A 22,798-nucleotide genomic window follows, 5' to 3' on the forward strand; every position below is an offset into this window, starting at 1 on the left:
ACAAACAGGTTTTTGGTCATTAGATTAGAGTTTAAAACATTATGTTCTTTTCAATTCGTCAAATCAGTATACACATGATTTTTTGGGAGAGTTAACTTTAAGTTACTAAATTCATTTATGAACATTTTGTAGGGACATTTTTTGTACTTAGAAATTCAACATGAACAAACACTTTTGATTTTTTAAATTCAATTTAATATTGCTCGTCTTCTTGCCCTATTATTTTGTTTTTGAAGTAATTTTATGCTTTTTAGTACAAAAAATTGTTTTCTGGAGTCATTTTATGTTGTTTACGTAAATAAACGAGGGAGAATTGAAACATTAAGCATTCAACTATGTTCGTGCTTCTGTGTGTGCATTTCTTTTTGTAATGAACAATATTTGCTTAGTTTTATGCCATTAACTTACATCATCTAATAAACTATAATCCATGTAAAATAGAGATGTTTATTTGAGTTTCATCACCTTTCTAACCAAGCACCACACAAACCATATAAAAAAGGATCCATGTACATTTGTGACATGAAAATAATATATTGATTTAGAGAGAAATTGAGAATACAATGTGTGGCCTGTTTTATAACTAAAGTATTGTTTTTCTATGAGATTTTGAGACTATTTTTTCCATTCATTTGATAAGAATTGAGAGGAGTTCAAAGAAACTAAAGGAACTAGATGAGAAGTATATATAAAAAAATTCTAACGAGTCTACTAAAGTCAAATATATGAAAGAGTAGTACTTAGTCGTTATTTAGAGCATCTTGATTACTGAAGTATTTAAGTACGAAATCTTTTGAAGGTAATGTCTCAATGTCTAATCTAACTCGTTGATTCTAAACTAGATTAAATACTATTTCAAGTCCACATGGGCTCCAAAACATTACACTCCTCAAATAAGTATGAATAGGAGTGATAACTTTGAGGGCTAGCAATGTTGTAAGGGTCGTTAAGTGATTGATGATCATGCATTGGTGGTTGTGGCACTTGACCCAATTCCTTCCAAATTAGAGTCATCAAATTGGCTTGTTGACAATGCATTCTGAGAACCTCTGCTTGAGCCTTGGCTAACTCGCCTTGTAGGTCATTTATTTGTCTTTGGAGGTGGAAAATTGAGCCTGCGCATCCATAGATTGGATCTCTTATTCTTGCACTTGCCTCGTATACCATACTGTTCACAGCATCTCCTCTTTGTGATTCAGGAAGATCCTAACAAATTCAATATGAGGTTAAGAATCATAAACTAAGATCTTCTAGTTATGTATTTTCCTTTTTAAGGATTAGTAAAGAATGTTTATCTTTTCCAAAGAAAGGAAAGGTTTGTTGGAAAAAGAAAAGGTTACCTGAAGCAACTTGATAATGTTGCTAGCACCAAAGACTCTATGGGCGATAGTGAATTTGAGAGGTTCCATTGAAGGAAAATAGGGCCCTAATTCACAATTCTCTCGGCATCTCCGCCGGAGAATTTTACAAGCCGCACATGGGGAAGAACTACCCACCACCACCGCCGTCGACGCCGTATTTGTTTCTGCACTTTTCTCCATAGTTTAGGCGGGGGAGAGATTGGAGAAATTGATGGGAACCGAAACCAAATAATTAAGAATAAATAGGCAAAGGGAAATAACTAATTAATTAAAACGACGACGTCTTCTCTTTCATTTTTATTATGGCTTGGCTGCTTTTATATTCTGTATTTTGTACTTTTCTTTCCTTCTAAAAATTGTCTTATTATTATTATTACTTTTGGCTTTTTTGTACGAAAATTCTAAGGGTTTGAAAAAATTAACCTATTTTCTTACATAGGATAGGAATAAGAAATTGTTTTAATAGAGAGGAATCATTCATTATATATGCAAACTTTATAACTTACATTTGTGATTTTTTCAAAAAGTAGGCGTTTTAAAAGAACTAAAACTATTTTTGAATATTAAATATAGTTTTTTTAAAATTATTTTTTTGGAAGACAAAAAGTCATTTGCAACAAATTTCGGTCAATTAAATTATGTCACGTTGTCACGGTAGAGATGGTAATAATTATAATTTAATTGAATTTTAGGTAATTAAATTTTTTTATACCCTACCTAATTCAGGCTCTAGATACAAAATTGGATCAAACGAGGATAATGAACTCAAGTACACCAAGTAAATCGGTCCAAGCTCAAGCTCAACATGCAAAATGAGCCCAAGCCCTCTAGACAAATGGATCCAAGTCCATGAAAAATTTCTACAAATAGAAGCCTTTCCATTCATTTTGGAGATCTTTGGTTGAAGTAAGTACTGAAGTTCTGAAGAATTGAAGATTCAAGACATGCAAGTTCTTATCAAGCTTGAGATCAACATCTTCTAAAAGGTTGAAAACTTGAAAGATTAAACTTTCCTTGGATTCCAAAAGATCGAAGCTCAAATTGACTTACAACTACAACATCTCGAAGACCGAAGATCAAAAAGTTATAAGTTTTAATTTGGATTTAAAAGAAAACATTAAATGAGTAAATATTAGAGATTGTATCTATAATATCAATTAATATACATAATTAAATTCCACGAATTACATTTGTCTGAAAATCTCGTGTGAACACTGACGAATTTAGTATAGGTCTAGGAGGGGCTTGAGCCACTCAACTTTATTGTCTTTATATAATATATATATATAACTATTCAATTTTTAATATATATAAAAAAAACTATTTTATTTTTAATATCGGTAGTTAGTTGAGTTGTTACTCTTCTTGTCATCTCATGTTCCATTTCCACCCAAAATAATAATTATAGTCTCTTTCCCACTTAAATTAAAGCTATTCAATTTCATTTCTTTTATTACTTTTACTCTTCCCCACCTAAATTAAAGTTATTCAACTTCATTTATTTTATTGTTTATGGCTTTTTCTTCCATTTATCTCTTAATTTATGAGGTAAGTTTTGTAATTTATTTTATTCTCTTATTAAGTTTGTTATTTTATTTTTATGCATATGGTTTTTATATTTCAAATCATTCTTATTTTTTTGCATTAGTTTATTTATTTTGTACCTATTTTATTAATTTTTTGAGTTGTTTAAGTTATATTTTTGTTATATGTTAATATCTTCTTGATTTATTCTCATTACTCTTATTACAATATCATGTTATTGTAGATTTAATTTAAAATTTAAATTGAAAAATATTTTAAAAGAAAATCGTCCGAAGTCGTTATATCTCACTTGAAGAAAAGTAATAATACTTATAAGAAGTATGGTATATATATATATATTTTGATTAAGCTATAAAGGTTGGTACCAATAAATTTTTAGATCTACGCTGAGTGTGAACACCAAGATTTGAAGAATAAATGGAAGACAATGAGTCATATATTAGTGGAATTGGATTACAGTAATATGTTTGATAACAATAAACCTTATGCTTCTATGTATATATTCCATGCATGTTTTCAAAATTTTATTATTAGAAAACAAACAATAAATTATTGTTGTTTTGTCTTATTTATTTCAAATTTTTATATCCAAACATACTTAGAAACGTTAGTTTAAACTTTAGTCAAGTATGATGGACGGTAACGAAGATTTGTAGGTTAAAATTTTAAAAACTAAAAACCAAATAAAAATTATATCAAACAAAACTAAAATGATTATCAAACTAGATTTAAATAGTTAACGTTGTTCAAAGATATGCAAAAGAAAACGAAACTTTATCATTTCCATCTTAAATATCCATATATATTTGTACATGTTAAATATAAACTCAAATTCTCCTACTCATCTCCACCCCCACAACCAAATGAGAGAAATCAAATGTCCATAAGCAATAGAAGAAAAATTAGAATCAACAAAAATGAGCAAACTTAATTTATGCATGGAAGCCACACTGTTGCTTTTTAAAAATTGAAATGGGGTTTAGAAATTATGATATGAATTATTTAAAAGTGTACAAAAAAATAATAATAATAATATTTGCAAGCTTAATTATATCAATAATGAGAGATTTGTTATTAATTTCTTGACTTATATTATTAATAGTTTGTTGAAGTTTCATTGATGATGGGGGAAATGTATTGGAAGAAGATTTCAAACTTTGAATGTCCTAAGACTTATCAATTAGGTCAATTATATTGTTATATTTTTCTAGAAGTTTCCCTTTGATGAAAACAACTAATTAGGGTTTCCAAAGTCTAAAAAGAATTGTTAGTATATGTTCATAATTTGGTATGACTTCAATTTCCAACTTTGTTACCCATTAAGACTGCCATTGACCGTCATCAATGTCCTTCCAAATCAAAGCTTCCAATGTTTTCCTTTCCTTTCTTCTCTTCACAATATTCCATGGATTCAAACACTTGTTTCTTTCCTACCATTTAATTACTAATTAGGTAACATAAATTTAAATTCAATTAGAGCTTAATTAGTAAACTCACATTTATATTTATCAAACTAAACAACTTCCACACTTATTTAAATTTATCTATCTAATGCTCGATACTAGTGTACATCGTCGAGAGTTATGTCACATCTTCTGACATTGTTGAGAGATGTTATATCTCCTAACGTCCACTTTTACGTGTTGGGATATTCTTTTCTTTAGTCACATTAGTTTAAATATTTTAACTTAATTATTTATTTTGATTATTTTAATGCATTTAAATAATATAAAATAAAGAAAAATTATTTTAAATAACAAAATTGTAGAAAATATTTATAAAATATAGCAATATTTCATATTCGATCAATAATAGACGATAAAAGACATTAATAAACTTCTTGAATGCTTAACAATGTCCTAATAGAGAATGATAATTTTGAAAATTTAAAATTTCGTATATTTGGTAAATATTTTGGTTTATTATGGAAATAAAATTATATCTTTTATTTTTTTTAATATTACTAAATTCAAAATTATGATTGTGTTTCTTCTATTTCAATCGTATTAAATTGACTAACTTAAATATATAAAAGTAGTTAGAAAAAAATATATGTTTTTAGCGTTAATATTTATTAAGTAATTATAATTGGTGTCAATTTTATGAATAATAATTATGTGTATAACAACACTTTTAAAAAATTGCAAATATAACAAAATCTATTAGTGATAGACTTCTATCATTGGATAGACACTTATGATCTATAACTGATAGACAAATATTTGCAACATGGTTTATCATGCACAGATTTCTATCATCGATAGAGTTAGACAAAATTTACTATGTTTACAATTTTTCAAAAATGTTTCTATATACTTACTTATTTTTAAATTTAATGGATAGTCAGATGAGACTTAATCTTAACCCAACTTTGATCTAATGGAGTCAAATTCAAAGGTGGTTGTGTATATGAGCTTTGAGTTTGGAGTCTTAAAGGTTGGGTTGATGCAATCAAAGTCCAAGGGATGCTTTAGTCCTTTAAATTTAGGCTTGGGCCTTTATTTTCTCACATGAGCCGAAGTGTGACCCAATGATAAGCCATAAGAGTGAACAAAAGGTGTTTAATTTCTAGGGAATATTTGTGGGATATGGCCAAATCAAGGGTAGCATTTGACTTTTTGTCAAGAAAAAACTAGATTAATAAATTTTTTTGGAAAAAATTGGTGGGCACATGTCATATTTTTATAATATTCTTCATTCGCATTTAATGAATTTCAAAACTACCCTCCTCGTTGTTATAGCGTTATCGTAAAAAGTGTGTAGTATATTTTGGTTCTAGTATAACCTAAATCGAATAATCTCATAGTAAATAAATTGATTAGGTTTTCTCATTATGAAAATTTAGAAGGCTCAACTCCTTAAAAAGTTATATATACAGACAAATTCGGATATCTAGTTTAATATACCAACAAATATAAGTATAGAATTCTATAAAAGAAATGTCCTCGTGTTCGTCCTAAATTGAAAAAAAGTTACCATTTACCCATTTAGTTTGCCACACATACATCCATGAATGAAGGATTTCTCTCAATCTATGAGATTCAGATGGAAGGTATTATTAGAGATCAAACCCTTCAATCCATCAAATTGTATTTTATAACATTGATATCATGAATTTCAACAATAATAGAGATAGTATCATGATCAGCAAGATAATAAATCTAACCACGTATTGGAGCTTTAAGATAGAATTAATCTCTAACCAGAATTCATTTCCTTCTTGGAAAGTATTAGACTCCATGAAATTGTTAGTTTTAATGGTGTTATGAAATCGTTATTTAGTTTACTAAAAACTGCCATATCAAATGACTATTTATATGCCCTCAATTCATTATATCAATAAAACAAGAATTCTCTATACTCTAATATGATATCAGTTGAGAATTAATTTTTCCTTAATCACCATAACATGGCTAAGACAAACCTTACTCTTTAACCTCCTTCATCCAACGTGCTCCCAAATGCTCATCTTCGACCACCAACACCGCTCTTAATAAAAAATTAACTCAAATGTATATCGCATAATTAACTAATTATACTTACTATTTAGTTAATTAATGACAATAATTTTTTGGATTCATCCAGACATTAAATTAAACCATATACAATAATCTAATGCTTTTTTTGGTTCCTTAGGTTTACTTATCTTTCCTTATTAGAGACCTTGGGAATGTTAAAGATCTAATTACGCCCGCTTTCATTATTATGATTTAAAGGGTTAATCCTAAAAGTAATATATTTGTTTAACAAAATAATAAAAACAGGGTCATTAGCAAATTTATTTTGAAAATAATGTGAGAATATAAAAAAATAAAAAAAATAAAACGAAGCGGAAAATATTGACAAAAATATGCATAGAAATCATGGACGAGGTCTTGAAACTTAAATATGATGTTGTATCCAATACTTTAAAGTTGTTAGTTATTTTAACCCATAAGTCTTCTTATACCATTTATTTCGCTTAATTTTGAGTTTGAACATTATTATTGTATATAATATGTTGTATATTATTGTATTTAGTTGCCGTGTAACTTAGTTTAATTTGCTAATGAATTTAATTCTTATATATCATTTCTTCCTAACACCTTTTTCCAACAATCATAATTCCAATAGTTGAAATTTTTCTTGTTATTCTAACTCATCAAATAAATGAGTTATTTTTGTTGGGACAAAACCTCCCACTTCTGCTACATAAAATAATTAAGCCGAAAAAGTAGAAAAAATTACGTGAAAAACTCCTAACTTGGAGAAAAGAAATCCACTATATCAAACATCGTTACAATGACATTAAATAAGTTTCTCTCTCCCAACCCCAATTACAAAAACACTCTTTCAAGGCTTTTGACCATTCACACCTTTAATTATTCACGCTTCAGTTAGAGAATACAACATAAATTTAATTAAAGTTGGCACATTAAAACGTAAAGTGAGTCTAAATGAGTCCGATGTGGGATGACTGTATTTTTAATATTTTACCAAAAAACTAAACAATTTTCAAGTATAACAAAATAAATCAAAATATATTTACAAATATAGCAAAATATCAAAGTTCATCGAATATATTTTGCTATATTTATAAATATTTTTAGTGGTCTTTTCATTTAAATAATTTCTAAAAAGAAATTATGATGAATACCACAAACCATTATTATTATTATTATTATTATTATTATTATTATTATTATTATTATTATTATTGATTTCCAATGCAAGTAGAGAAAAAATTGAAACTAATATTGTCTAATACAACAAATTTAGTGGGTAACAAAGAAGATTGAAAATAAAGATCAGTTTGGCATGTGAAAATAATAAAGAGCTAAGACATATATTTTGGACTTATGGATTTTATTATTATTAAGACTTCCCAAGCCCCTATGTTATTTCTCAAGAAACTTCTAGACAAAACTTGACAATTAAAATTTTGCACAAAAGTTGAGAAGAGAAGAGAAGAGAAGAGAAAAGAAAAGAAAAACTCAATGGGTTTTCATACATATTTTATGGCCTACTAATTTTTGGTCACCATCCACTACCATTACTTTGGTTTCTCTTCTGAGTTCCTTTCATTTTAGTAAATGTGTTTTAAGATGTGGATTTGTTTTGGGTTGTTGGATAAACTATTGGGTTGTTGCTACCTTTTTCAAATTTTAATACCCATAGAATATATAAATATGTTTAACAATTTTTTTATTTATAATAATTTTCCAACACTATATCTATTTATATATATGTTTTTATTTTCCTCCTTCCATAAATATTTTGGAAAAATTACCTTTATCATCTTTTCGTTTAATTTAAAAACTACGTGTGCTTCTTGTTTCAGTTTAATTTAAAAGGATAATTACAATTGGTAGCAAATTTAGAAATAACAAAATAAAAAAGTCCATGAAATTGACAATGTTTTAAAAATATTACAAGTTTGTCATTCTTTTTCATCTCCTTTCTTCACTTTGCAATATTTCTTTTCCTTTTCCATTGTCTTTCTTCTTTTCTTCGCAATCTTTCTTTTCCTTTTCCATTGTCTTTCTTCTTTTCTTGTGCAATTTTCTTTTCTATATTTTTTAAATTATGATATTAGTTTTCAATCAATCATAAATGTTGTATTATTTTTTTTCAAAGTGTTATTTGGTTCAATATCGTATACCAGATATAAAAAATCTTGAAAAAAAATTGTCGATATATTGTACACCATAGCCAAATTTAAATGATCGTGTAGCAAAGAATCTTGAAAAAAAATTGTTTCAAGTTTAAACAATCGTGTAGCTAAATCTAAACGATCTTGATACAAGATTGTGTACCAAATATATTACGCGCATGAGTGGCTAATTAATCGAATGCTGACTGAGACATTTTTAGTATTTTTCATAATTGATAAATTGATAGAACGAGACACAAAAACACATAAATTTTTAGAAAATGAAAAAAAAAACTAGTGTCATATAAAATTGTTGCTACTATATCATGGATTGAATAATTTTGGTCATTTAACTCGAACAAAGCTCAATATTAATTTTATAACTAAAGGGGTGTCTTCCAAGTTTAGCCTAGATTTTATTTTCATAATTATAGAAATTTCCAGGAACTATCATAATTGGAGCATCATTGATCTTTTTATTTGTCTACTCTATTAGATATAATTGAGAAATGTGTGGTTCTAGATAATTAAAGACTTGAATGGTGCAAATAAAACCAATTTTTAATGTGGTGAATGGTCAAATTATGTGTGTTTAAATTCTACTATCATGATTTGGCATTTAGAAAGACAATGAATTAGATGAACAACTGTACACCTCTGTAATACATTTTGTATCACATTATTTCTAAAATATATATCCTCTATAAACTTTCACATTCACTTGTCCTGCAATCGGTTTTTTTCGACTCAAATCACTTTCTCCAACGAGCAATCTTTTATCTAGAGAACACTAGGTAATTCTTGTATCATATAAATATTTTTAGGTTTTATCGTCTTTCTAACGTGAAATCTTCCACAATATAAAGATTAGTGTATTTTTGTTAAAATGTCGTTTTTATTTTAAAAATATCCAATTTTAGTTATGTAAATTCAATAAGGGTTAAAGTTAAATTTTGTATGTACATTTAGTTGAATAATAATAACAACAATGATAATCTTGTTTCCAAAATTCATAGTGAAATATTATAATAAATAATAAAAAGATTTTGGAAAAAAATCAACAAACAACAAAGAAAACTATTCAATCCTCTTAATTCATTTTCTTTTCACTTAAAATGATTAGATGATAACATAAACTTTTCACATAGATGGTATGATAATGACAAAGTTAATAAAAGTTCAAAAAAGAAATAACTCCACCAAGTTTGTTTGTTAATTAACATAAATATTTAAGTAGAAAATTGTGTGTTTTGGAGAATGCCAAAGAAGTCAAAGAAAAAGATTTGTTTGTGTGTTTAGTTTCAAAGTCCACATGGAAAAACAAAGGACTCTTTGAAGGAGAGATGATGGCTAAGTAGAAATTAGTTAAGAATAGTGCTTCCAATTTTGAATTTTCTAAGTAGTGGAGAACTTTTTCACTTAGCTTTGAAACTTTATAATTGGTTAATTATTATTAAAACATTGATACTTATCTCAATTTTCTTTCTTTTCTTTATAACAATATCTAAATCAAATTAAGTTAGGACACCTTTGATAGCCATTTTTCACTACCAAATCTCTCTCTTTCCTATACTAATATTGTATAAAATCTTTGCAAAGAGGGTTCATGTCACAATCAATTACAAATTGAGTTGTTTAAATATAAGTACACATTTTATCATTTCACCTAACATAAATTAAGAGAGGTGTTCTCGATCGAGATTCTCCATTGGAAGTTAAACTTTGTATTAGTTTAATTCATTAACGTATATTGAATGATTTGTTTGCTCGAGTTCTCTCGAAAAAGTAATTGGTTCTTCGTGATACAAATCCATTGACTATATAAAAGAGATACATTCCATTTGTGAATAGATGTCGTTATTCTACTCCATTTAATAATTACCACATTGTATTCATACAATTATTGTATGAGAGCATCTTGTTTTTCTTAACGTTAACAGTTTGCTACTTCTAGGAATGGGAAATTATGGGTTTCTTAGTATCATGTGTTTAATTAGTTCTTCTTTGTATGGAGAATGTAAGAATTCTCTTTTCTTTATTGCCATTTTCATTAATCCCTTTTTTTTATAGTTTTAAATTTTGATTTTTATTCTTTTCATGAGATAGTCTACTAAATTTTAATTTTATTTTGATCGGGTTGTAAAAGAAAGATGCATCCAAATTAATCTAACTTTTATTTTAAAGAAAAACAAACTACATCCAGATTCAAATTCATTATATAATCATATAAATGAATAAACTTATTGTCATTTTTGTTGTACCATATGCATATATAGCATGGCAAAATTTTCATTTAGTACAAATGCTTTGAACCTCTTTTCCAACAAGTATTCAATTTCAAAACCTGCATCCACATACTTGTACAAGTTGTACCATAAAGATCCACCCAAGTTACTTCACTATAGACAAAAGGAGGGGATATTTAGGCAAAATATTTTCTTCTTGGGGATTCTTGCAAAACCAGCTTGAGAACCTTTCAAAAAGACTATATATCTCCTTTTCTTCGTGCCTCCAGAGTGGTATATTCCAAATCATCACTTTCAGTACTTTTTTCTTGTTGCAATGCAACCTTTTGTGTTCGGATGTCTTTGCATGTCTTATCAGATGCGGTGCGACTACAGTATCTTTGGCGTGTTTAAACGTCAAAGGCACCCATTCTTGAGATCCTTCAGCTTAATTGCCTAAAAACTTTCCCTTATACAACTTACAATTTTAATCATTACTTGAGGCGATATAAACAACTTATCACATAGAAATAAACCAACTCAATCCTTTATTAATCTTTATCTAAGTGCTTACAACAACTTTAGATACGTAAACGTAAATACAAACAAATTAAACTTAAGCTTAAACACCTTGGTAGCCTTCTTACCTAGCAAGTCTTTCACCCTTCCTCGCTTGGCCTTAACACCTTCTTCTTGGAAGATGAAGTTTAAAACATAAGTCTAAAAAACTCAGTGGGATTTGAAGAAACCCTTTTCACGAAATACCTTTTGTATAAACATCATTTCACCAAACATATCAATTTCATACATAAACATTTCATTTCGCATAACACCACATTAGGTACCAAACATTCCTTTTGCCAAGGATCTCAAATCACTCTCTACGCTAGGTCACATTACTTCGTGTTTAAACTACTGAGATCATCAGCATCTGAGAGTATACACATTTGTCCTTGTTGCTTAGACTGCTAAGTATAATATGCTCATTTCAACGCATTAACTAGCATTTTATCACCACATAGTCCCTTTCACCTCTTGCAATCCTTAAGTTGAAACATCTCCATTAATGAAGATAGATAACATGGAATCAACTACTCTAAGCTTAACTAAAAAGAAAAAATGAGATCAAAATCGAAATTGAACTTGAAAATGCAACCACTCAGTTATATGTCCAACAGCTTATAAGAATCATATCAAATGAATCAAGAAGAGAAGGGAACAATGCAATTTAGCATATTAATTTCTGATAGGCCAAGTCCAAATCAACTACTAATTCAAGAAATGTACAACCTTTGAACAAATTGACAGAAAACACAAAGATAGAACTAGAGTGCAATATCAAAAGAAATTACAGTATTAATTGCCTTTTGAGAGTGCCATCTCTCCCCAAAGGTACCTAACTCCCCTTATTGACTAAGACACCGCTAGCTAATTACCACTCTTCCCTTACTACTATCCTAAATACATCCCTAACTAGCTAGTACTCTCGAAAAATGCTTTCGACTTCATTGAGAATGGAGAAAGAAAGTCGGGTCTCATCTCAAGAAACCAATCCATAGGCTCAACCAAAGATAGAACTAATTGCAATATCAAGAGAAATTACAATATAAATAGTCTTTCCAAAGGGCTCTCTCTCCTAATTAAAGTCCCACACAAAGACAATACTAAAGTCATTCCCTCCTATAAAGTGCCTAACTACCTTTATAACCAAGACACCACTGTCCAACAACCACTATCCTAAATATATCCCTGACATAATTAAGTATACTCTCACTCTCAGAAATGCCTCCCAACTTGCTGACTTTATTGAGAATGGAAAAAGAAAATTGTGCATCTCATCTCAGGAAACCAATCACCTAAGACAAACAGAACAAAAGGTTTGATATATACTAATTCCATCATATCTACAACCTTTAACTTTTAGCTTTTTGACTGTTGTCCACAGAAGCAACATTTTGATTTTCTTTAGCATCTTAAGATCAAAAGGGGATTGACAACAACTTAAAGACGTACAAGTAAACATAAGAATTGTTCATTAGGAATGATTTGGGAATAAAGAAAAAGATACTAAGCATTAAAATCACAAGAAAAGTGAGAGAGTGAAATATTATGTAATTATCTCTCACACTGTACTCTTAGAGAAAAGCTGCCGGCCATTAGATTACATATGCTCTATGTAAAATCTATACTTACTCCTTACAGGTTAACTCTTAAAATTTTTATCTCAACAGTCACATAACACCTGTTATTCTCTAATTTTCATCCTTGGAATATTAAAGAAACGAGGAAAAAAGCAAGTGGATTTTAATTGCATAATTGAGTTGTTTTTATTAGTAGTTCTATTATAAAGACAACAACAGTTGGAATCCATCACAATTAATATTGTTTTGTTCACAAAGTTTGTTCTAAATTATGTGGTTTAGAATTGATTTTTATATCATCAAATTAAGTGATGATGAGATAATGAGTTAACGATTTTAAATCTCATCTTCATCTCAGAAATTAAAATTTTCTATTATAATTCTTTTTTAATAGTAACATTGTTTTCACATATTAAAACTTTTCTTTATTTTCTTTGTTTATTTATTTTTGTAAACAATTTGTTTGTAGTATTAATTTTTTTTGTAGGATTGTGTTTACGTCAAAGTTTGAAAATAAGAAGGTAATAAAGGGATTTTTTTTTTCAAAGTAGAGAAGGATTATCACCATTTTTTTTCTTGCAAAGGATCACTCAACCAAAGGTTTTCCCTTTTTCAACTAAGTTAAAGAAAAAGTATTGTAAAAGAAACAAAATAAAAACTAAACTATAGCTAGGAAAAGCTAGCAAACAACAAAAACAAATAAATCAATCAATTAAATTGTCTCTTTGGCTACTTCTAGCTAGAAAATACGAACCGTTAACAATAATTAATGATTGCTTGGTCTTGATAGGTTCTCATATACTTCTTCGATTTCTTCTTGTTTGAATTAATATAGCTCTTAAAAACCTATCAAATGGTCCGATTAGACTAGCCGATAGTTTGGGCGTTATTTAATATAAGTGTAAGTGAAACGAAGAGACGCAAATAACTCAAAAGAATCTAGTAAATAAAAAACTAATCAACTAACTCGTGAACTTATGAAAGCTCCGTCACCTTTACTATTGATTGAATTTAAGCTTGACTTCTTTCCACCATCCACAAACGGGTAGTTCTAGACACAAAGAAAGATCCTTGCATCATCCTACAAAAGAACAATTAATTATCTCAAGACATTACGCATGGCGATAGTCTCATTAATTGCAACAATGGTTCGTCAAGATTCTATCCTTTGTTTCAAGATAAAGTACTCTGATCTCCTCCTGAAAGTAGAATATGTTTCCAGTTGTGGATTGGAAAAAGAATGAATGAATAAATATTCTACAACTTCAAGAAGTGATTTTGATGATGTTGGTTACGTTGTTTTTATCCTATACACTAAAAAAAGGGTACTACAATGAGTACTTTTCTTTTATGGTTCAAATATAAATTTATGTTTTCCATTTTCTTCAATCTCTTAGTCTAGAAAGAGGGGCAGCATTTTTTTTCAATCCCTAGAATTTTCCTACAAATATTCCAAAATAAAGAAGGATGCCTCATAGATTTAAATTTTATAATTTTAATCTTTAACTTCTTCTTTTGGCTTTAATTTTAGGCTTATTTTTTAATTTCTTAACAAACATTATTAATAAGATTTTTAAAGTATACATTGGTATTAATACAAATTATTATTGTTATTTTATTAGGATTGAGAAATATTAAATTAAAATTAACTAAACGAGATTACTTTTTAAAATTGATTATTGAATTTGAGATTATCAAATTTTGAAATGAGAAAGTATATGAATATAGTGAGATCAAATAGATTGGATTTAAACAACCATGGTGATGATATTATAAAGGACAACATCTAAATTTTAGAGATGGATGATTATGATCATGAATAATTCATCCAAAACTATCAAACATTTCTCTTCAATCTCTTCGTTTCTCTTGATCTTTAATTTAAATCTAACTCATTCCTTTTGGTTATTGTCAAGTTGATTTGAGGTTTTAGAATTTGATATATCACAGATTCACCGATTTGATTCCTATTTATTAAACCCTATAGATTTCATGTCAATAATCGTGACACAGTAGGGAGAATTTCAACTTTCAAACTAAGTTTATTATGAAATTTTATTTTATTTTTATACATGAGACAATTAATACAATAATGCACATATTCAAAATTACATTGTTCGTTTGTATTAATGATTAGTAAAAATGAATATCCTTAGGATGTGTTTTTCTCAGGTTCATAACCTAATTGACTTCGTAACTTTAAAGTTTATATATTTAATAGAATATTTAAACTAGAATCATATTTCGTAAGTGAGCGACTAAAATGAATGAATATTTTGGTGTGGAAAATACAAAAACAAAATTGTAACAAACTCTAAATTAAAAAAAGAAAAAGAAAAATGATATTTTGATATAAATTAAAGTTTAATAGAAAATTAATAATTTATGTTATAAATGAAATTAATAAGGAGGCAGAGTGTATAAGTCTACAAAAATGAACTTAAAAGTCCAATTTTAATTTTTATTTCAACTTACGACGTCATCTCTTCTTCTTCACTTCGTCTCGTCTCGTCTCTCTCTATATATTATATTCTTCGTTCTTCTTCACAGCCAAAACCAACTCCATCTCTCTCTCTCTCTACTGACTCTAAAATGGAGTCTACTGACACAAAATCCAGCCCGACTTCAACTCTTCTCCTTTCTCACTCCCCGTCGCCGTCTCCGTCTCCTTCACCGCCGCCGACTGTTCAGGCCCACGTGGTGGTCACTCCATGTGCGGCCTGCAAGATTCTGCGTCGGAGATGCACACAGAAATGCGTATTGGCGCCTTATTTTCCTCCCTCTGATCCTCTTAAGTTCACCATTGCTCACCGTATCTTTGGCGCTAGCAACATCATCAAATTACTTTTAGTACTTCCTTGATCCCTAATTTTCTGTTTCTCTCTTTCAAATTTCGCTGTCTTTTCTTCTTGTTTCTATGTTTGAAAATTATGAATTCCGTTATTGAAATTGAAAATTGACCTTAACAACTTAACGAAAAACCATCGTTCTGGCTGGAATGAAGTTTGACGAATTCACAATCCTATTATGTTTGATTGCTTTTGCTTGATGATAATTTGGAGCTATTACGTTCATACATCATGAAAATTGGTAGAATCAAATGAAAACACCCAACTGTTCGATTAATGCCCTCGAACAATCCATCATATTGAATGTTTTATTGAATTCTTCAGGATCTTCCTGATTCACAAAGGGCGGATGCAGTGAGTAGTTTAGTATATGAAGCAAGTGCAAGAATTAGAGATCCAGTTTATGGATGTGCAGGGGCCATTTGTCAGCTTCAAAAACAGATAAATGAATTGCAAGCAGAGCTAGCCAAGACACAAGCTGAGCTTGTCAATATCCATTGCCACCAAACCAATTTGGTGGCTCTGATTTGCAAGGAATTAGCCCAAACGCCGCCACCGATGTCATCATCATCGCTACTGCCGGAGCACCGCTCACTTGACAACAGTTTCAACATCGTCGCCACTCCTCAAAGCTACCAAGGGTACACATCTTTGTTTGGGGATAGCAATATTTGGGACCCTCTTTGGACATGAAAAAGAAAAACTTGAGATTTCTAAGACAAAGGTTTTGGGAAGTCAAAGTTGGATTGGTTTTGAATAGAATATAGGAAAGTTAAGTAGTTGAATATTGGGTAATATTAGGCAGTTGTTAGGTTAGATGGGTTCCTCATTTGCTCCCTTAAAACCAAGAAAAGTGGAGGGAAGAAAAAGGGATGATGTTTACTAGATAGAGACTAGATTAGTGCCAAATATATTATATCTTGGTATATATTTTCTTCTTCTTCTTCTTTGTTTATTTTTGGTTACCTACCATTAACTTCTTAACATTGATGTGTGAAAGAAAAGAAACATCTTTATCAAAATGTCTTTACTCAAAGTGGTGTCAATTGTTGCAACCCCCATTTTGAAAATGACCAAAGATGTTCCTAGATGTAAGATAAGTCTACCTCTGCTAAAAAAATCAAATATTTATTTTCAAAGTGTATAATACAAGTTTTATGTCAAATGGATTATGTTTACGTTGGTTATTAAATGCTTTTTAACGTAATATTGATTGGGAGTGGTTAAATGTTTCATGATTTAGTACTTTACTTAAATAACTGAAAACCATTGTTTTCAAATGACCAAAGTCAGACTACTTAAACATAATTTAACATCTATTTAAGAGGGAAGGAAAAAAAATAAATTAAATATGTAATTTACTTTTTATTAAATAAAATTGATGTGATTGATTTTTTTATTAAATAAGTATGATATGTGATTATTTTTTTTGAAAAATAATATGTTATTGACTTTTACTAAAATTGATTAAATTGATTTTCTCATAAATAAAACTTCAAGTTTTAAAAATCCCTCCGTAACCATTTTATTTCACCATGTATTAAATCTCTTAAACAAACATTAACTTTTAAATGTTGATTAATAAAAACTTTATTTAATTTTTATTATCACTATGTTTTATTTTTAAAAAATAGTTTTAAACTAATAAAATTAGGTGGAGCAAAAATAGGTGACTCCAAAAGTATTTATGAAATGTTTCAATATTTCAACATATTTTTAAACAAAATATTTTATTTAAGACCAAGGATAAGAATACTTTTTTAGTCTTTTTCAAAGTTTAATGTTTAAAGGTATTTTTAAAGTTTCATAATACTTTTTTAAAATGGAACACAAAGTTGAGGGAATTTTTTATAATTTAATCCTAAATTATTTAAGAAAAACATATAAGAATTTAAAATAATAATGAACTTATTTCAAATAATAATTAACCTATAACGACTATAACACGACGGCATGTATAGTTCAAATCAAAAGAGATAAAACAAAACATATTTCACCAAGGCTCTTCTACACTCATGATTTGGAAAGAAAAGACGAAATCAAATCATTACTTATCACAAGCTTTGAAAATTTGATGCACAACAATGTGGCAACTCAAAGATCTTAAGTGATGTATCTGAGAAAGAATATTATAAATATTAATAAAATATTACGGTTAATGTCATGTGTCATTCGTTAAGTTATAGAATCTCTTACCGACCATGTAATTTACGTCACGCTTGTCAAATTAGATGTTATTTTATATTTTGTGCATGGTTTTTGTAGGACACATCACACATGGGTTAAAATTTTTAAAATAAAGTTTGGAAGAAGTGGAATGGTTTTGTGTGTTTGGGTGGTGCCTCATTCTCACGTCAAATAATAATTATTTGAGGAAAAAGAAAAAGAGTTTAGTTTGTATTTTCAATCGCAAAGGTTGCGCGTACTCGGTTAAGAAAAGGTACGATTCAGCGGAATGTGGAAGATCATTTCTCCGTCTTTCCATCTTCCTTCTACAATCATTTTCAACAAATTCTCCAAATTCCAAAACCCCTTTTGATTCTTCTATACTCCTTCAGTTTCCCTATCTTCTTCACTCCCCATTACTCCACTCTTCTTCTCTCCCAACCTCACACAACCAACAATCAACTGCAATGGCGGACACCATGAACGACGACGACTGCGTTCAGGATTTGATCACCCAACAGCGTTCCGAAATCCTTTCCGCCAAAACCCTTTTCTCTGATCTCGATTTCGCCTTCCAACTTCAACTCCAGGAGGCAATGGATGCCTCTCTTGCTTCTAAACCCTCCACCGACTCATCTTCCTCACTTAACACCCCCGACCCTGTCTTGGATTCTGAAGACACTAGCGGTTTAGACTTGGCTACCACTCTTATGCTCGAAGACATTGCGAGGTTTGCTATGGAGTTCAAGGACCGGGAGCAATGTCAGACTGAAATGAGGAAAATGAAGGAGGAGCTTGATCGTCGGATTCATGATCAGAAGTTTGCGGAATTTATTCGGAGTGTTCCTGAGAATGAGTGGAGGGAGTATGGGGATAATTATGAGAAGCCGTATGGTGAAAGTTCATCGTCTTCTTCTTCTTCTTCTTCTTCTTCCTGGAGTGTGGACTCTGAATGTTGTAGGGTGTATTCGAAGGGGTTGATTAGTGAAGAGAGGATTAGAGATATGGTGGTTAGGGTTGCTGGAATTGGGGTTGCGGTTTGTGATCCTAAGGATAATCTGTTGTTTGAGAAGATGAGTCCTATAGAATCTATGGTGGAAGGTAAAGAAACCAGCAGCGAATGCGCTGAGCTTGAAGCGCTGGTTGAAGGTCTCAATGTTGCTCTTATTTTAGGCTTGAAAACTGTCACATTTTTCTGTGCTGATTACATGCTCTACCAGTATGTAAGTTGCTTCAACTGTTCATTCATCCCTCCTTTTAATGTCGATATATTATTCCATGGTTAGAGTCTAAGAAGCACGGATATATACATTTTTAAAAGAAGAAAATTCAAAGTAAATGCACTGATCTATTTATATGCTTCAAAAATTAGTTTGAGGTATTTCACAATCAAAATTGTTATTATTGTCATATATGCGACTTTTTTGTCTGCCAACAAATGTTCTATTCACATCTTCCACATTTGTTGTGCATTAGGCGTGTGATGTTAATAAGTGTTGGAGTGTCGGACACGGCTAGGACATAGATATGCAAGCCAAATTAAAGCGTTCGTGCTTCTTATGTTAGAGTTGTGTTGATTATTGTTCTTTGAATATGGTTCTCTGTCGGAAATCATTTAAGAGTGTTTGGGTATGAGAGTTTATTTGATTTACAATTCTCTGAGGAGATGCTTTTTTTGTGAACAGGAATGGTCTTTGAGAACATTAAGCAAATATTACTGTGAATGCTGAAAATACACCCAATTGAAGAGCCTTTGGAGCATAAAAATATGGCTAGTGAAAGTTATTGTCCTATCTTAAGCCATTGTCGCCACCTACTTAGATTTGATATAATCCTTCAAGTTAACTTGACAACCAATAGTAGGTGGAGTGTGCGAAGAGGATACTCTCGGATATAAAAAATTTAAAAAACAAACTCAGGGGTACTTAGATTAGTGCTTAAATAAAGAGCTCTGTTTAGAAGCCATAATAAACGTACAATCTGCAAGTTCCAAATGTGCCTAATAAACTAATAAGGTGGGTGGTATTGGTTTCTTACCAAAGAAAAATATTAATGAACATATAATAATATTAACAAGGCTGGTATGAACTTTTTATCTGCTGCATCATGATCTCCACTGTCCTTAGCAGTTGGCTGAATATATGAACGAGACTAGTAGTTTGAAGTCTTATGTTAGATTAATGTTTATACCCCATTTATTAATATATGAATTGCCAGCTTTTTCAATAAATCCTTGTGGACAAAAAAATATAAATAAATAAACATCTTTTGGTTTTCCTTCGAGTGATTTATCTTTGTTGACATCAAATGATCGTATTATCATTTTAATTTAATTGGATTGAGTGCATTGCAAACTCTAGCACCCAGTAATATTTGTCTCTTTTCTGACTTTTCATATCCGATATGAGAAAGGGATATAATAAAAAGTTATAATTTGATATCCTAATCCATGCTCTGTGGTTACAGCTTACAGGTAGGGTGCCTCCAGCAACAAGCTCCACGGAAAAATTGGTTAATGAGGTGGTTGTTCTTCAGGGAAAATTTACATACTGTAACCCATCTCTCGTGACACGTAATGATATCAAGTTTGCTTTCAAACTTGCAAGAGAGGCTATAGTTTCTCAAATCACCTGGCCTGCACAAGCTGAAAATGGAAAGTGCTTGAAGGAAGAAACTTGCACAATTTGCTTTGAAGATGTTAGTGTGGATCAGATGTTCTCAGTTGATGGTTGTTTGCACAGATACTGCTTTTCTTGTATGAAACAGCATGTAGAAGTAAGGTTGCTGAACGGGAATGGGATGCAGGCAAACTGTCCACATCAGGGTTGTACGTCTGAGCTTAATATTGAAAGCTGCGGAAAGTTCTTGGAACCTAAGGTGTTTGAGATTATGAGCCAAAGAATTAAGGAAGCTTCTGTGCCTGTTCAGGAGAAAGTTTATTGCCCCTATTCCAGGTGCTCAGCATTAATGTCCAAAACAGATCTGTTAAGATACACCGAGGCTTTTTATATTGATGCGGAACGAACTGGGGCAAGGAAGTGCATGAAATGTAATCAGTTTTTCTGTATAAATTGCAAGGTCGCTTGGCATTATAACCTGACTTGCTACGACCACAGAAAGTTGAATCCCAATCTCCATCCAGATGAGAAAATGCTGAAGTCTCTTGCAACAAGGAAACTTTGGCGCCAATGCATTGTGTGTAACAATATGGTTGAATTGGCGGAAGGCTGCTATCACATCACCTGCAGGTGCACTATTTAGCTTTATCTATCTCACTTGCTCCATTTTTTCCTGGATGAACTGCAAATTGAGCAAAAAAATTACAACAGTTAACTGCAATATTTCTACAGCACCCAATAAACATTAATGCAATTCACAAACTTCTACATTCTTGGAGGTTGAGTTAGGGAACAGTATCTGAAATAAAAGAGTGCTAAGATTAATAATGAAATGGATACTGAAAAACACCCGTCAAAGTTGGTTAGCTGCACTCTCAATTTGCTGGATATGGATTTGTCTTGTCAAATAAAACAATAATAATTGACATTTGATTTGTTGAGGTTAGGACAGTTTTTTATCTTGCGCTTTTATATTGCTGCAAGTTTCTTTTGTTCATTGGAGTTTTCTCTCTCCTTTTTTAAATGTTAATGGTTTCTGTTCGCAGATGTGGATATGAGTTTTGCTATACATGTGGAGCCCCCTGGAAAAATAAGAAACCTACATGTAAGTGTCCGATATGGGACGAGCGGAACATCATACATCGAAGATGAGCTTTAGCTTTTTAGGTGACAATCTGGGGGATACTTGCGCCCTTTCTTCTCCCCTTCTGTTTCTTTGCAAACTTTTGTAAGGTAGCCGAAGATAGTAGGGTATTTTGTGCAGTTGTCTAGTTGGTGACATACTGAAGTTAAATCACAGCTTTGTCGACTTTAAATGTCTCATTTTCTATCTTGCAAGACAACCTCAGTCAGGTTGGAACTGATGGAAGAATACAAGTATAGATAGTAAGTTTCTTTTTCATCACTTTTAGGTTTGACATGAAGAGTTACTCATGTACAGTTTTTTTGGTCCACAAATTTCTTGTGGTCAGGAAAATAGGTTTTTAATGACTTAGAACTTTGGAACTTTCGTGTTGTTTAATGCATTAGAACAGAACAACGATGCTCTTGTTATTCTTAAACTTATTTCAAGATTGTTTGTACATGGATGTGACTTGTCCAAAACCTCTTGCATCTTTAGAGAACATGATCCACAGCTTAAAAAAACAAAAGAAAGAAAAGGACACCTCTTTTGGAAAAATCATGGCCAAGATATAGCAGCAGTTCACAAGCTTAACTTTTTATTTTCTAACAACTCCTCACTTTGTAATGGTTAAAGATCAAAGCATCATTGGACGAGGTTTGAAAGTTTTTCTTAACAAATAGTCAATTCAATTGTCTTTGATATTAAAATCAAACAATCATTCGAGGAGGTCTAATATCTTTCCTATATTTTCAAAATTTAAGTGGAGGATCCCACAACATGAAAAATACCATTTTGTTCCTTAATAAATCATCATCATATTAATTCACCAAACTTACCCTACTCACCTCAAACTTTAGTTTTACGTTTTGAGTGAGGGTCTTAAGTTTAGAGGAACAATTCTTGTTTATGGAGTCTCAAGTTTAGAGAAACATTTTTTTTTCCCTTTATCAGGGTTGTAGAAGATGCTAGGTATGTAATAAATCTTTTGTTGTCTACTTTTTCTAGAAAGTTTGCAATATTCAACCAAAAATTTAAGTTTTTTTTTCTTCGAACGTTTCAATAACCAACCATATTCTTACTCCTTTGTCAAAAAATTATGGAAAAAATGACAGAGTCATCCCATTCTGATAATCGT

General features: G+C 30.4%; 3 protein-coding genes across 3 annotated transcripts; 2 read left to right on the plus strand and 1 right to left on the minus strand.

Annotated features, from left to right (window-relative positions):
• Positions 1–518: 518 nt before the first annotated feature.
• LOC101222021 (LOB domain-containing protein 1) lies at positions 519–1,597 on the minus strand. Its single transcript, XM_004147250.3, has 2 exons — positions 1,341–1,597; positions 519–1,206 (listed from the first exon to the last, which is right to left on the minus strand). Exons 1-2 carry the CDS (start codon positions 1,539–1,541, stop codon positions 856–858), a joined length of 552 nt encoding a protein of 183 aa, XP_004147298.1. The 5' UTR covers positions 1,542–1,597; the 3' UTR covers positions 519–855.
• Positions 1,598–15,377: 13,780 nt separating this feature from the next.
• On the plus strand, positions 15,378–16,789 carry LOC101222262 (LOB domain-containing protein 1). The gene is made up of 2 exons (XM_004147251.3): positions 15,378–15,754; positions 16,078–16,789. Exons 1-2 carry the CDS (start codon positions 15,497–15,499, stop codon positions 16,444–16,446), a joined length of 627 nt encoding a protein of 208 aa, XP_004147299.1. The 5' UTR covers positions 15,378–15,496; the 3' UTR covers positions 16,447–16,789.
• Positions 16,790–18,143: 1,354 nt separating this feature from the next.
• On the plus strand, positions 18,144–22,122 carry LOC101222498. The gene is made up of 3 exons (XM_004147252.3): positions 18,144–19,142; positions 20,386–21,167; positions 21,584–22,122. The coding sequence occupies exons 1-3, from the start codon at positions 18,387–18,389 to the stop codon at positions 21,687–21,689; spliced, it is 1,644 nt and encodes a 547-aa protein (XP_004147300.2). The 5' UTR covers positions 18,144–18,386; the 3' UTR covers positions 21,690–22,122.
• Positions 22,123–22,798: the final 676 nt, after the last annotated feature.

Source organism: Cucumis sativus, chromosome 1 (assembly GCF_000004075.3).
Source record: "Cucumis sativus cultivar 9930 chromosome 1, Cucumber_9930_V3, whole genome shotgun sequence".
In the NCBI taxonomy this organism is placed as follows: Eukaryota; Viridiplantae; Streptophyta; class Magnoliopsida; order Cucurbitales; family Cucurbitaceae; genus Cucumis; species Cucumis sativus.